We start from the raw sequence: 15,777 nt of genomic DNA on the forward strand, positions 1-15,777 counted from the left end.
TTAGCAGATTTTGACTCATCGAAGAAGAAGAGAGGTCATACTTGCTGATAGTAGCTCATTGCAAGCAGAAGGTACTAGCGACATAGTTATTCAAAGGAGCAATGGAGGAAAAGCTATGATCAAAGATGTACTCTATGTACTTGGAATAAAGTGTAATCTTCTAAGTATTGGACAACTGGTTGAAAAAGGTTTCTCAGTGATTATGAAAGAAGGATCCTTGGAGCTGTTCGACACTCAGAATAATTTGGTCTTGAAATATTCTTTGTCGAAAAATAGGACATTCAAGACCATGATCATTTCGATTGAAGTACAATGTCTAAAAACAGTTGTTGACCACAAGAACAATTGGGTGTGGCATTAAAGGTTTGGACATTTGAACTTTCAATCACTCAATCAATTGATTACTCAAGATATGGTAATCGGTATACCAAGTATGAAGATGCCCGACAAAATCTGTGAAGGTTGTCTAGTCGGAAAATAATACATAAAGTATTTCGTTTCGACTATGCCAATGAGATCCTCCTGCATACTCGAAGTTGTACATTCAGATGTATATGGCCCTTTTGAAGAGCATACCATTAGTGGAAACAAGTATTTTGTTTCGTTTGTTGATGAGTTTATTCGAAAGTTATGGATCCATATGATCAATAGAAAGGAGGAAGTATTCGAAATCTTTAAAAGATTCAAGATGCTTGTCGAAAACCAGAGTGAGAAGAAGATTAAAGTTCTGCAAACAAATGGATGTGGTGAAGACACATCCAAGATGTTTGAAGAGTTTTGTGTAGAACATGATGTCGATCATGAGGTAACTGCTCCTTATATGCCTCAACATAATGGAATACCATAAATAAGAAACATTACCATATTGGACATGACGAGATGCATGTTGAAGCAAAAGAATTTGCCAAAATCCTTAAGGGGTGAAGTTGTTTCCACTATTGTTTATATTCTGAACATGCGCCCTACCAAGAAGTTGAAGAACAAGGTTCCTGAATAAGTGTGGAGTGGAAAACAACCATAAGTGAGTCACCTGGATATGTTTGACTCTATGTGTTACAAGCATGTCCCTGATGCAAGAAGAAGGAAGCTTGATGACAAGAGTGAACCTATGATATTGGTAGGATATCATAAAACCGGTGCATACAGGTTGTTCAATCCAATGAATAAGAAGATCGTGATGACTCGAGATATTGTGATTGATGAAAATTTTGTCTGGGATTGAAATTCTAGTGATGCAATTGAAAATCCATTGATGAGTTATGATTTTAACGAAGCAAGTAATGATGTCAAATTCAAAGATATTATTGATATTCCAGTCTAAGCAACTGCTGACATGCCCGGCAAAGTCGAAGTCAAAGAGGGTGTAACTAGTACTAGTCAAAGACCTCAAATAACTAGAGTTCGTTCAGCAAGACTTTAAGACTATGAAGTGACTGGTGATGATGAAATCACACTAGATGGAGAATTAGTTAATTTTTCCTTACTTGCAGGTGTTGAACCAAAGTGAAGCCTTAAACGATAAAAAGTGGAAGTCATATATGGTCGAAGAGTTACAAGCAATCAAAAGAAACAACACATAGAAGTTAGTCGAATTTCCAGCACATATAAAAGCTATCAAAATGAAGTGGGTGTTCAAGTTGAAGCACAATGTTGATGGGTCAATAGCATGACATAAGGAGAGATTGGTAGATGGAGGTTTTCTTCAAAGAGAATGAGTCGTCTGTCTGAAGTATACGCTCCAGTATCAATATTGGAGACTGTTCTACTCGTAGTTTTCTTGGCATACAAGCAAGGATAGTTGACATTTCACTTAGATGTGAGATCATCATTTTTAAATGGTCCCTTAGACGAAGAAGTCTATGTCACACAACCTCCCAGGTTTATGATTCAGGAGGAAGCAAGGAAAGTATATAAGTTTAATAAAGTGCTATATGGCCTCAAGCAGGCATGTAGGGTATGGAACAAGAAGATCAACTCATATTTAGCCGAGTTGGGATTTGTTAAATGTAAATCTGAGTATGGTGTCTATGTTCAGGTTGTGGCATAAGATATAACAATCACCTGCTTATATGTTGATGACTTGTTAGTAACTGGAAATATCTTGGAGAATTTGTCAAAGTTCAAAGAGCTGATGAAGAAATAATTTGAAATGTTGGATCTGGGAAAGTTGTCTTATTTCCTAGGCATGGAATTTCAAATTTAGAAGCAAGGGATGATACTACGTCATAGAAAGTATGTCAAAGAGATACTCAAGATATTCATGATGGATGATTCGACTCCTGCATTTTCTCATGTCAAACCAAATTTAAAATTGGAGAAGCATTGAGAGAAAGACAAAGTTGATACAACTTTTTTCAAATAAATTGTCGAATCTTTGATGATAGGTTTCTCATTTGGATTAATAAAAAGATACATGAGTGAACCAAGGGTGTCACACATGAAGACTGCAAGAAGAATCTTGAGATACTTAAAAGGATCGAAAAACTATGAAATTCTATTTCGATGAAACTCTGAAAGCAAAGAAGTTATGATTACTTTCTGTTTAGATGCAGATTGGTGTGTAGATAAGGAAGATCTAAGAAGCACAAATGGTTATTTCTTTCAAGTGTTTGGTTCCGCAATCTCATGGTGCTCGAGAAAGCAACATGTGGTGGCATTGTCATCGTGTGAGGCTGAATATATAGTAGGATCCTGTGTTGTGTGTCAAGCAATTTAGGTTAGATATGTGCTTGAAGAAATAAAGATCGAAGTGAAGAAACCTCTGGTGTTGCAGATCGACAACAAGTCAGCCATAAATCTTGAAAAGAATTCAGTTTTGCATGGAAGGAGTAAGCACATCGAAGCGAGATTTCATTTTCTTAGGGAAAAGGTGAATTGAGGTGAACTTTAAGTGAGACATTGCTCAAGTGAAACACAACTGGCCGATATTTTCACCAAAGGATTGAAGATCGACAGGTTCTTAAATTTGAGAAAGAAATTAGGAATAGTTAAGATCGACTATGACTAACATATGTTTGACAACTTGGATTATAGGGGGTATATTGAAATATAAGATATAATCCAAGTTGTGTGTGGCCCAAGCCCGAAAATATAATTAGGGTTTAGGGTTTGTTACTTAGTTTGTTATATTGGTTATTTAGTAGTCAAGTAACTTGGTATATAAATACATGCATATGTAAATCAGTTTGTATAACAATAACAATTCAATAGAATCCTTATTTCATACTCTCTCTCTCTCTCTCTCTCTCCTCACAAAAGTGTCTCGTGCACTAACAAAAGTTGACGTACGCCATTATGTGGCATGGTGATTTTTCGGAAATTATATATATATGCAATAATCTTGGGATGGGCATCGTAGTGACAAGTGTGCATATGTTTCATATTCATATATAGTCTTTATTATAAGCTAAACTAGCAAGATACATGTGCGTCTGCACGGCTAAATATATTTGATATGATATATATATATATATATATATATATATATATATATATATATATATATATATATATATATATATATATATATATATATATATATATATATATATATATATATATATATATATATATATATATATATATATATATGTTAATTTGAAATAACTTACTTAATTGTAAAATAAAAAATGATCCTATACATTTAATTAATATTGATTAAAAATAAAATAGGTATTGTGCTGATAATGACATGTGAGATGACGTTGTCTACACGACTATGAAATATTATCCAATTTGATACGATATGAAATGTAGGGTAATGCTAACTTGTGCCCTTGAGAGATAAATATAGTAAAAAAAATATTGGAAATTGTGCCTTAAATTTAATACAACTTTATAATTAATATTTTTATTATTTTTTTCAATACAAATTTTCTATTTATGAGTTTTTTAACATGTGCCCTTGGGGCACAAATTAGCATTACCCTAAAATTTATTTAGTTATACATGTAAATTTGAAATGAGTTACATAATTGTAAAGTGAAAATTATCATATAAAATAAATTGTATCAAATATGCGTACAAAAATAAAAATAGAAACCTATGAGGGAGATGGAGAAAGAAAAAAAAGAAAATTTTGACATTTGAAAATAAAGATTTTATCTCTCAAATGAAAATAATTGTTGATTAATATAAAATAAATATTATTCTGGTAGTGGTCTACACCACTATTGAGTACTATCCAATTTGATAAGGTATAAAATATATTTAGATACACATGTAAATTTGAAATTAGTTACTTAATTGTAAAATGAACAGTTATTGTATAGACTCAATTGTATTAAATAACTATTAAAAAAAAAATATATGAGATAGAGAAAAATAAAACTGAAATTTAAAAATAAGAATTTTGTCTCTCAAATAAAGACAATAATTGATGAAAAATAAAATAGGTATTGTGTTGATAATGACTTGATAATTTTTTGAACAATTTTTTAAAATAATTTGTTAATTTTATTACTATGAATTATTTTTAATATCTATGAATAATTTTTTAATAGCCATAAAATAAATATATTTTTTTGCTGAGACTAAATTTTATATTTTAAATTTTTTTTATGTATTACTCTTCAACTCATTAGAAAAGGTTCAATTTTTTATATTTAAACTTTGAAACATAAAAGGGAGAGAGAGAGAGAGAGAGAGAGAGAGAGAGAGAGAGAGAGAGAGAGAGAGAGAGAGAGAGAGAGAGAGAGAGAGAGAGAGAGAGAGAGAGAGAGAGAGAGAGAGAGAGAGAGAGAGAGAGAGAGAGAGAGAGAGAGAGAATTTTAAAATGAAAGTGAGAAAGTGAGAGAAATTGAAATGGACACTGGACATGCTAGGAGAAGTGGATGAGAGATGTAGCGTAATTAGGCTAGTAAGAACATGCCACACGTAATGTAATGAGATATGTAGAAGTGGTTTAATTGGAACATTTTATGTTTACTGATTAGCTTATTTTATATTATAAAATTTTAGAAGTGAAAGGGTAAAATAATAAATTTAGGCAATTGATTTATTATAGGTAGATAGTAGATGTGCTTCACGCATCTTTCAAGTATCTTTCTAGGTTCGAAAGACACCCTTCAAAACATTGCCCAGAAACAAAGAAGTCGTCCATAAACACTTCCATTATGTCGTCTATAAAATCTGCAAAGATCGATATCATACATCTCTGAAATGTTGCATGAGTGTTACACAGTCCAAACCACACTCGTCGATAAGCGAATGTACCATAAGGATAAGTGAAGGTAGTTTTTTCTTGGTCATCAGGATAAATAGGAATTTAGAACAATCCTGAGTATCCGTATAAATAACAGAAATGAGAATTTTTAGCCAATCACTCAAGCATTTGATCGATGAAAGGCAATGGAAAATGATCTTTACGAGTGGCTTTATTCAATTTTCTACAGTCTATGCACATCCTCTATCCGGTTTGAATTCGTTTTGCTATGGATTCACCATTTTCGTTACTGACAACTATAACACCTCCCTTCTTTGGTACGACATGTACTGGGCTGACCAGTTACTATCGGATATCGGGTATATAATTCTTGCTTCTAATAGACTTTGTACCTCCTTTTTGACTACATCGCTCAAGATAGGATTTATTCTTCTCTGATGTTCTCTAGAGGTTTTACAGTCCTCCTCTAGCATAATATGATGCATACATATAAGGGGACTTATTCCTTTTAGGTCCAAGATGTTATATCATAAAGATGTTGGATACTTTCTTAAGACATGAAGTAATTTTTCGATTTCTATCTGTCCTAAGTTAGCGTTGACTATTACTGGTCGTTCAATCTCGGTGTCTAGGAATTCATACCTTAGGTCCTTGGTGTTGGTGTAAGCCCTAGAGGCCAATAATTTTGGTACTTGTATCGAATTATTTATTAATAATAAAAGGCTTTTTATTTATTATGTTTGTTTAATAAAGTCCCTAGGATAGCTAGTCCGTTTAATGTATCAAGTGTGACTTGATCATGTGATCACATTAAACATAAGGACACTATTCTTAAAGTATCCGTAGTCGAGCTTGATTGTGAAGTGAGAGAACATTAAAGCATTAAGACTATTATGTATATAGACTGATGATCACATGTCATGGATCATGGATAAGGAGTTATCAAGTCTTAAACATAGGTATGAATATTAAGAGTAATATTTATACTGGATTGACCCGCTATGAGAATACTATATATAATGTTATGCAAAGTGTCATAAGTTATTCTCATGATGATAATGGTGTATACCACCCTTCGACCTAAAATCACTATGGACCCTAGATGTAGAGTCGAGTGCTTTATTGCTGATCAAACGTTGTCCGTAACTGGATGACCATAAAGACAGTTGATGGGTACTCCACGAAGCATGCTAAGGGACATGAGTGACCTAGATGGAATTTGCTCATCCTGCGTAACAGGATAAATGTCTATGGGCCCAATATTGAACTGGACAAGGATGACACGGTCTATGTCTTGTGTTCAATATAGACATAAGGGCAAAAGGGTAATTGTACACATAAGTATTATCACAAAAGGATTTATCAGATCACATGACATTTTCGTGTCTTGGGTAGCAGTGATGTGTTGCTATATACCGCTCACTGTTTATTATATTAAATACGTGATTTAATATAATTGCCAATGCCACGAAAACCTACAGGGTCACACACAAAGGACGGATTGATGAGAGATAGAGTAACTAAGGAACACTGTAAGGTACGGTGCACTTAAGTGAATTATAGAACATTGTAAGGTACGGTGTACTTAAGTAGAATACGAAATATGGTAATGTAGTACGCGCTTAAGTGATTTTTTTGGCATATTATAAAATATGGGCCACATACACTTAAGTGAGCTTTTTAGCTTGTAGCCCACACAAGTGGTTCTATAAATAAAACCCTTGTGTAGAAGCATTCATTGCAGTTGCAATTTCGTTTCTCTCTCTCTCACTCAAAGCCTTCATTCGTAGCAGCTAGCACTGAGATTGAAGGAATCCGTTCGTGTGGACTGAGTAGAGGCGTTGTCATCGTTCAACGTTCATGATCGCTCCGTAGATCTGCATCAAAGGTTTCAATCGTCACAAGAGATAACCATTCTATCACTGATCATGCCCATTCGTAAGGATCACTAAAGGAGAAAATTTTAAATTCCGCTGCATTTTGGATCGCCCTTCTCCTTCACTTGGGTAGTGTTTTAAATTCTACAGAAGGTTTATTCGGGCATGACATTGGATTAGGTGTTAATTCTAGATATTCCCTCAGACTGTCATCTACGTATGGCTCACGCCAATTATCGTCTTCAAATGTAGAAGGAAATTTAATCTTTAGTACTTCAGTATACTTAGATGGTTCCCTCTCCATTTCTTTCACACATTCGTCGATGACGTCTAAGAGACAACATGAATCTTCTATAGCTGGCGTCTTTAAAAATTGAGCTAAAATAAAGTCGACTTTTTCTTCACCAACTTCAAAAGTTATCTTTCCTTTCTTGACATCTATGATGGCTCCAACTGTGGCTAAAAAGGGCCTTCCTAAAATAACAGGGATGTTGGAATCCTCCTTTATATCCATTATTACAAAGTCAGTGGGAATATAGAATTGACCTATACGAACGAGAACGTTCTCTAGCATACCTATTTAAAATTTAACAGAATGGTCATCTAGTTGTAGATACATCTTAGTTGGTCTTAGTTCTCCTAAATTGAGTTTCTTGCATGTGGATAAAGGCATTAAACTAATATTGGCTCCTAAGTCACACATAGTTTTGTCTATGATAAACTTTCCGATCACACATGGTATGGAAAAATTACCTGGGTCTTTCAGCTTAGGAGGCATGTTGTTTTGAATAATAGTGCTACAGTCAGCAGTAAGCATAACAATTTCATTATCCTTAAGATTTTTCTTATTAGATAAGATCTTTTTAAGGAATTTACCATATGAAGGCATTTACATAATCTCTTTTGTGAATGGTATAGTGATATTAAGCTACTTCAAAAGTTCTACGAATTTCTTAAATTATCCTTCATTTTTGGACTTAGCAAGTCTTTGAGGATAAGGTATAGGTGGTTTGTATGATGGAGGAGGCACATACGGTGTTTCTTTATCTTCTGTCTCTCCGCTTTTGTCTTCCTTTCCATCAATGGTTGGTTCGTTTACCTTTTCAGTTCCTTTACCATAGTTTTGATACATGGATGGATTTTGGAGTCTTGGGTCAACTGGTTCATCTAATTATGTCCCACTTCGTAGTGTAATAGAATTAGCATGGCCTTTTGGGTTTGGTTATGGTTGACCAGGAAATGCTTCAGTTGGGGCTGTTATTGTTGCTTGTTGTTGGTCTACTTGGGAAATTTGGGTTTCTAACATTTTATTATGGGCATCCATAACCTCAAGTTTACTTGACAATTGTCTCATCAGTTCACTCGTATGAGCATTTTGATTTGTGAAATCTTTGTTTTGTTGAGCTTGAGCATTCATAAAGTTTTCTATCATGACCTCTAGATTTAACTATTTAGGTGCTTATGGAGCAACAAGGGCTCCTTTCTGATAACCAGGTGGAATAGAAAGTGTTGGGTTTGGAGGAAACCAAGCATTGTTGTTTTTATAAGAAAAGTTCGAATGATTTCTCCAGCCAAGATTATAAGTGTTGGAATATGGGTTTCCTTGAGTGTAATTTACTTGGTCGCTAGGAATACCAGGAAATAACTTACAATCAATATTATTGTGCCCATGGGTTCCACACAATTCACAGTTTGGTGTTACTACAGCTATGGTAGCTGCTGGTGTTATGACAATCAGCATTAGTGTGCCCAGGGGTTCCAGTTTAGCATTGACGCGGTCTATGCCATTAACTTCGTGTATTCCTCCTTCTGGAGTTGGTTTTTCGGTAACAACCCGTTCACCCCCCATTAGAAATGATTTTGAGCGACATTCTCGATGAGTTCATAGGCTTCATCATATGGTTTGTCAATTAAAGCACCGCCAGCTGCAACTCTCAAATTCATTTTAGTGTTGTACAAAACACCATTGTAGAAAGTATGGATAATCAGCCATTGCTCAAGTCCATGGCGTGGACAAAGTCACACCATGTCCTTGTATCTTTCCTAAGCGTTGAAAAGAGATTCGTTGTCTTTTTTCTTAAATCCGTTGATTTGAGCTCTTAGCATAGTCGTCTTGCTTGGTGGAAAATATAGGGCTAAGAAGACTTTCTTCAACTCGTCCCATATTGTTACAAAGTTTGAAGGTAGAGACTGGAGCCAAGCTCTAACTCTATCTCTTAAGGAAAAAGGGAAAAGACATAGTCTAATTGCTTCAGGACTAACACCATTTGCTTTCACTATGTCTGTGTATTGCACAAACACTGACAAATGTAAGTTTGGATCGTCTATAGGACTACCTGAAAATTGGTTTTGTTAAACGACTGATAACAGCGAAGGTTTTAATTCGAAATCTTTTCATTCGATGGCAGGGGAAGCAATGTTGTTGTGTGGTTCCTCATATGAATGAACAACATAATACTTAAGAGGACGGTTTTCTGGTCCTTCAATGATAACTGGTTTAGATTCTGATTTTTGTTTTGGAAAAGAAAGATTGTACTTAATTCGGAAATTATGAATTCGGCATTGTAAATTAATAAAACGCTTGACTTCGCCAACTTGTTGTTCTAGATTTACACCTTGTGAGCGAGTGATTGGCATACAATTGACGGTTTAGAAGGGTAAATAAAATAAAAGTTACCTTAGTCTATACTGCACAACAACAGAATCACAATATTGACTAAATTAGTCCCCGACAACGACGCCAAAAACTTGATCGCGACTAACGTGTCTGTCGGATAATAACTGCAAGTATATAGTTTATCGGGTAATTTTAAAAGATTGTCGAACCCACAAAGACTAATAATCAAATTAATGTTATCTATCATTGCAATGCAAAGCTAAGGCTAAAGGTTAAAAGGATACGAACAGAAATATAAACACTAATTGCTAGAGGTTTGAAAATGATGATAAAACGAGCCCGGAATATGGATTACGTGTTCCTAAGGGATTAAGTAGAATTCAGGTACTAATTACGATTTTATTAATTTATGTAGAAAATATTGATTTAAAGGTCTCGTCTCACACTCTCGCGCTATTGACTAAAACCACACCTCATAACCACGGGATTTTTCTCTCGCTCGCCCGTTTTAATTAGAAAGCATATTTTGAAAACCAGTGAGATCCTAAATAATTCCTAAAGAGCTCTCATTGTTTTCAGGATCGATTCCTAGTTTCCACTATCTGGTTCCTTCCTCACACTCTCATGTTATCGACTAGAACCTTAGTTTGTTCTTCACTCTCATGTCAAAACAATGAAACATACAATTAGAAACTAAAACCAAAACATAATTTAATCACAATTTCACGCCTATTGTTTCTATCGAGTCCCGTCGGTAACAACGATCCTCATACGTCGGACTCAGGTGAACTTAGAAAGACATAATTATAATTAGAAATAACATGATCAAAGTAATCATACTTAAAACTAACATATCATATAATATTATAACGACAATAACAAGCATAAATAATAAAATAGTAAAACCTGAAATTAAAGAAACAAAGACTTTGAATTGAAACGAAAATTCCGGCAGACTTGTTCTTGATCCAAGAGTACAATGCAAATAAAAATAAAACAAGTGTGACAATCCCTCGATGTGAGTTATTATCACTTTTACAAGTAAATTTATGCTTAATACTAAAATATGATTTGGCAGAGCTTCCGCACAACTTGGATGCCTATGAAACAACCAGAGCAATCCTATTTATAAAGCTCTACTCCCTTGTAAGTTCCCTTGGTAGTGCAAACATAGTGCAGGGAAAAGAAGTTGGTGAAAAATACTAAAAACTACCCACTACCGCATAATTATTGTGTGCATGATAATGGCAAACCCTATTAGGGAAATGGAGAACTCCACTGCCTTGGTCATTAAATGACGTGGGAGGCTAGGATAATGGTGAATTCCATAAGCACACGACAAACGCCATATCAGTGGAATGGGCAGAAACTTGCTCTTTTGCTTCTCTGTTGCTCCTTTTTCGGTTTGCTTTCAAATCCACACTGAAACTAGCTGACAACTGCAAAAAGAATAAAAATGAACTAAAAGGTGATAAAACATATTAAAATAAATACGAATAACATGAGACATAAGCCTAAAAACATGATATGATTTCTCGTTATCAGATACCAACACTGTCACAGTCGAAGGGAGTTCTCAGGTGCCTTATAATTCTTACGTAGCTGCAGTGGGTCCTAATTAATATCCACAACAAGCATACTCTATGCCTCAAGCACAGCAGGCTAGAGCACCACCTCAACAAAATCAACAAAGAAAAAGGGTACGCACGGAGGGATCGACAAAGGCCATGGAGGGAATTCGACCCTATACCTACAACGTATACTCAGGTCTTTCCATACTTACTTCAAAAGGGATTGATAGAGATCAAACCTCTGGCACCTCCGTCAAATCCACTTCCCCGTGGTTACGGTGCTAACGCCAGGTGTGACTTCCATGCCAGGTCACCAAGACATACTACTGAGAAGTGTTTGGCACTCAAGTTCAAGGTACAAGACTTATTGGATCGCAAGATTATCTCTTTCGCTCCAGAGGGTCCAAATGTGAAAGGAAATCCAATGCCAGAACACAGAGGTCCAACTATCAATGCGGTGGAAGGACTAGACGATGCCATTCTGACCTAAAGGATAGACCAAGTGAAGACTCCCATATCAAATATACATGAGAAATCATTTAGGATCCAGACACATGCTAACTATAAATTTTGCCTTGTCAATCCAGACACATGCGGGAAGATGAAGGAGTGTCTTCAACAAATGATGAATGAAGGTTTGGTTCAAATCAGGTGTACTAGGAAGTTAGAAGATGTCTCATTCCTAGAATCTTAGGGACACACACCTTTTGTGATCTCTTACCAGCAAGTGGAAACTCCAACACCATTTTAAATGCCTTCCCAGACATCAGTATAAATACTGGTTCCAATTCCAGCTCAAGTTCCATTTCAAATACCCGTAAAGACAGAGGACACTATTGTTTTCCATGTTCCTGCACCGTTCCCATTCGAAAGCACTAAGCATGTACCTTGGAATTACAACTCTACGACATATGTAGGAGACAAACCTATAATGCTGGAACCAACAGTCACTAATATTGTTGGAATTGGGGGCATGACCAGGAGCGAGAAAGTGTTTTCTCTTGAGCCACAATTGAAAGAAAAGACACCCGAAAGTTCAAAAGAGAAGGAAGTTGAATCTTCCAGGAAGACCATACCTCAAGGAGAAGCCGAGGAATTCTTAAGGTTGATAAAAAAAGCGACTACAAGGTGGTAGACCAATTAAGCCAGACACCATCCAAAATATCCATAGTATCTCTATTGTTGAGCTCTGAAGCCCATAGAGAGTTCTTGTTGAAAATATTAAACAAAGGCCATGTTACTCAAGATATAACGATAAATCAATTCGATGATGTGGTGGCTAATATCACCGCTAGCAGTTGTTTTGAGTTTAGTGACGATGAATTACCACCAGAGGGACATGCTCATAACAAAGCCTTACACATATCCGTCAAATGCCAAGATAGCCTCCTATCAAGGGTATCGGTAGACACGAGATCATCCTTAAATGTCATGCCTAGAAATACTTTGGGAAAGTTGAACAATATAAGAACTTCCATGAAAGCTAGTACTTTAGTGGTCAAGGCTTTTGATGGTTCGAAGAGGATGGTAATTGGAGAAGTTGATTTACCAATAACTGTGGAACCTCATACCTTTATGGTCACTTTTCAAGTAATGAACATCAATCCATCCTATAGTTGTCTCATAGGACGACCTTGGATCCATGCCGCAGGAGCTGTAACTTCAACCTTACACCAGAGGTTGAAATTCATAACCGATGATAAGCTAATAATTGTCGAAGGGGAAGAGGACATGTTCGTTAGCCACCTTTCATCCTTCACGTACATAGAAGAGGATGGAGAAACAATGGAAATACCTTTTCAATCCTTGGATATTGCAGAAGTCAGACGAAGAAAAGAAAAATCAATATCCCCATGGGAGAAGATGTCAAAATTGATCAAGGGTAGAGATACCCAAGGCTGGGGCAAGCCGTTGGAGATACTAGAGAAAAAGGATTGGCTCAGGCTGGGTTCCAAACCAGCTAATGAAGGAGTTCAAAAGACAAACGAGAAAAAGCTTGGTACACTTCAAGAAACCTTCCACAGTGTAGGATATCTGTATCACGTTCAAGTGGCTATGGTTGAAGAAGAAGAAAAAGGGATGCCCAACTTGGCGTGTCACTGTTCACCAAATGTATCTCTCAGTAATTGGAAGGCCATCGAGATCCCGGAGATGATTTCCTGTTCGAAGTAATTTACTATTTAAAAAAAGTCCTTTGTTATGCCCAAGGCAAATGGACAAGCTTTGTAGGGGCCCCTTCGTTTTAATTACTTATTTATGAATAAAATGGCATTCCTGTTTTCAATCAAGATCCTTTTCTTTCATTTTAAATATTCTTTTCAAAATTGTCAATAACCTTCCATACTTTTTCATCTCTATCAAATTATCTAAAAAATAATAATAGATAAAAATCTTCCTCATGCAGATTAATGAACGAACCTATTGAAAATGACACTGCTATAATCCCTTATAACTTTGAATTCCCAATTAACCAAGCGGAAGAAGGTGATGAGGATGATTATGAACTACCAGAAGAGTTAGCAAGGCTCTTGAAGCAAGGTGACAAAGAAATTCAACCTCAATAGGAACCAGTGGATGTGATCAATCTAGGGACTGAAGAAAACAAGAAGGAGGTTAAGGTCGGTGCTTCCTTAAAAGATGAAGTCAAGAAAAGGTTGATCGAGCTCTTACATGAATACTCAGATGTGTTTTCTTGGTCATACCAAGATATGCCAGGGTTAGACACGGACGTTGTCGTACACAAACTATACCGCTCAAACTAGAGTGTCCTCCAGTTAAGAAAAAATTGAGAAGAACCAGGCCAAACATGTCTCTCAAGATCAGGGAAGAGGTCTGGAAACAACTCGATGTTGGATTCTTAGCTATTGCAAAATATCCAGAGTGGATGGCTAACATTGTTCCCGTTCCAAAGAAAGACGACAAGGTCAGAATGTGTTTAGATTATCAGTATTTTAATAGAGCCAGTCCTAAAGACAATTTTCCACTACCACACATCGATGTACTGGTAGATAACACCGCTTAGTTCTCACTCTTCTCCTTCATGGATGGATTCTCTTGTTATAACCAGATAAAAATGGATCCTGCAGACATGGAGAAGACCATGTTTATCACTCCCTAGGGAACCTTTTGTTATAAGGTAATGCCTTTCAAATTAAAAAAATGTAGGGGAAACATCTCAAAGGGCCATGGTGACCCTGTTCCATGATATGATCCATGAAGAAATAGAAGTCTACGGTGACAATATGAATGCCAAATCACAGACCGAAGAGGATCATATAGTCAACCTACAAAAACTACTTGATTGTGTAAGAAAGTTCAAGTTACGTCGGAACCTAACACAATGTACTTTTAGGGTCACATCAGGGAAGTTATTAGAGTTCATAGTTAGCCATAACGGAACTGAAATCGATCTCGATAAAGTAAAAGCTATCCAAGAAACGCCAGCTCCAAGGATAGTAAAAGAGGTTCGAGGATTTATGGGGAGATTGAATTATATTGATAGGTTCATCTCACATCTTAAAACCACGTGTGAACCAATCTTCAAGTTACTCGGGAAGAATCAGGTCATTGAGTGGAATGAAGGTTGTCAATCTTGGAAAAGACTTGTTATGCCTTAGTTTGGGCTGCCCGACGACTCAGATAATATATGGTGTGTCATACTACTTTATTGATATCCGGAATGTATCCTATCAAGTATATCTTCGAGAAGCCTGCAGTAACTTGGAGAATATCCTGATGGAAAATGTTGCTAACAGAATACGACATCCAATATGTCACACAAAAAGCTATAAAAGTGAGTGTGCTAGTGGATTATCTCGTACATCAACCAATAGAAGATTATCACCCTATACAGTTTGACTTTCCTAATTAAGATATTATGGTAATAAGGGATTGCGAGACCCTAAGTCCCAATGAAGGACCCGAATCGGTATCACGATGGTAACTGGTATTCGATTATGCCTCAAACGCAACCAGACATGGAAATGGAGCCGTCATAACCTCCCCAACAGGGTACCATATTCCCTTCACGGCTAGGTTATGAAGGTAGATAAAAACAAGAAAGGGGGGTTTGAATTGTTTTCATAGTAAATTTCTTACCCTTTCCATAGCATCCTTGGAGTATAATCCAGTGTTTCCTTAAAAATAATTGTACTACAATGTGAAAGCTTCCAACTTAAGTTTCTGATCAGGTGATATTTGATGGCGTGTTTCTGAGCATGTGTTAGAGTGGGGTAAGCATGATCAAAGTCTTCAGAGTTAAAGTCTTCAGATGTCTTTTCACAGAGTCTTCAGATATCTCTTGTAGAGTCTTCAGATATATCTTGCAGAGTCTTCAAAATCAGAGCTTGAACTTCAGAGTCAGATTCTTCAGATGATTGCTCCTCATATGTATTTTGTTCAGAGTCATATATGATTTCTCTTTATGCTGGGTCAACATTTCTGGGCTAATGCAGATGCCAGATATTCGTTTCATCAGGTTCATTTTGACTTAGAATCTTGCAAACTTACAAAAATTGTTAGGGTAACAAATTATTTCATTCTTTGTTA

General features: G+C 36.0%; 1 protein-coding gene across 1 annotated transcript; it reads right to left on the reverse strand.

Moving 5' to 3' along the window:
* Positions 1-8,500: 8,500 nt before the first annotated feature.
* LOC127080180 (uncharacterized) lies at positions 8,501-8,890 on the reverse strand. The gene has a single exon (XM_051020513.1). The coding sequence runs from the start codon at positions 8,888-8,890 to the stop codon at positions 8,501-8,503; it is 390 nt and encodes a 129-aa protein (XP_050876470.1).
* Between the last annotated feature and the right edge of the window lie 6,887 nt (positions 8,891-15,777).

Source organism: Lathyrus oleraceus, chromosome 5 (assembly GCF_024323335.1).
Source record: "Lathyrus oleraceus cultivar Zhongwan6 chromosome 5, CAAS_Psat_ZW6_1.0, whole genome shotgun sequence".
Lineage (NCBI taxonomy): Eukaryota > Viridiplantae > Streptophyta > Magnoliopsida > Fabales > Fabaceae > Lathyrus > Lathyrus oleraceus.

Bases quoted from the DNA above. Each gene is read 5' to 3' on its own strand.
- LOC127080180 (XM_051020513.1), bottom strand. From the start codon at position 8,890: ATGGGGGGTGAACGGGTTGTTACCGAAAAACCAACTCCAGAAGGAGGA.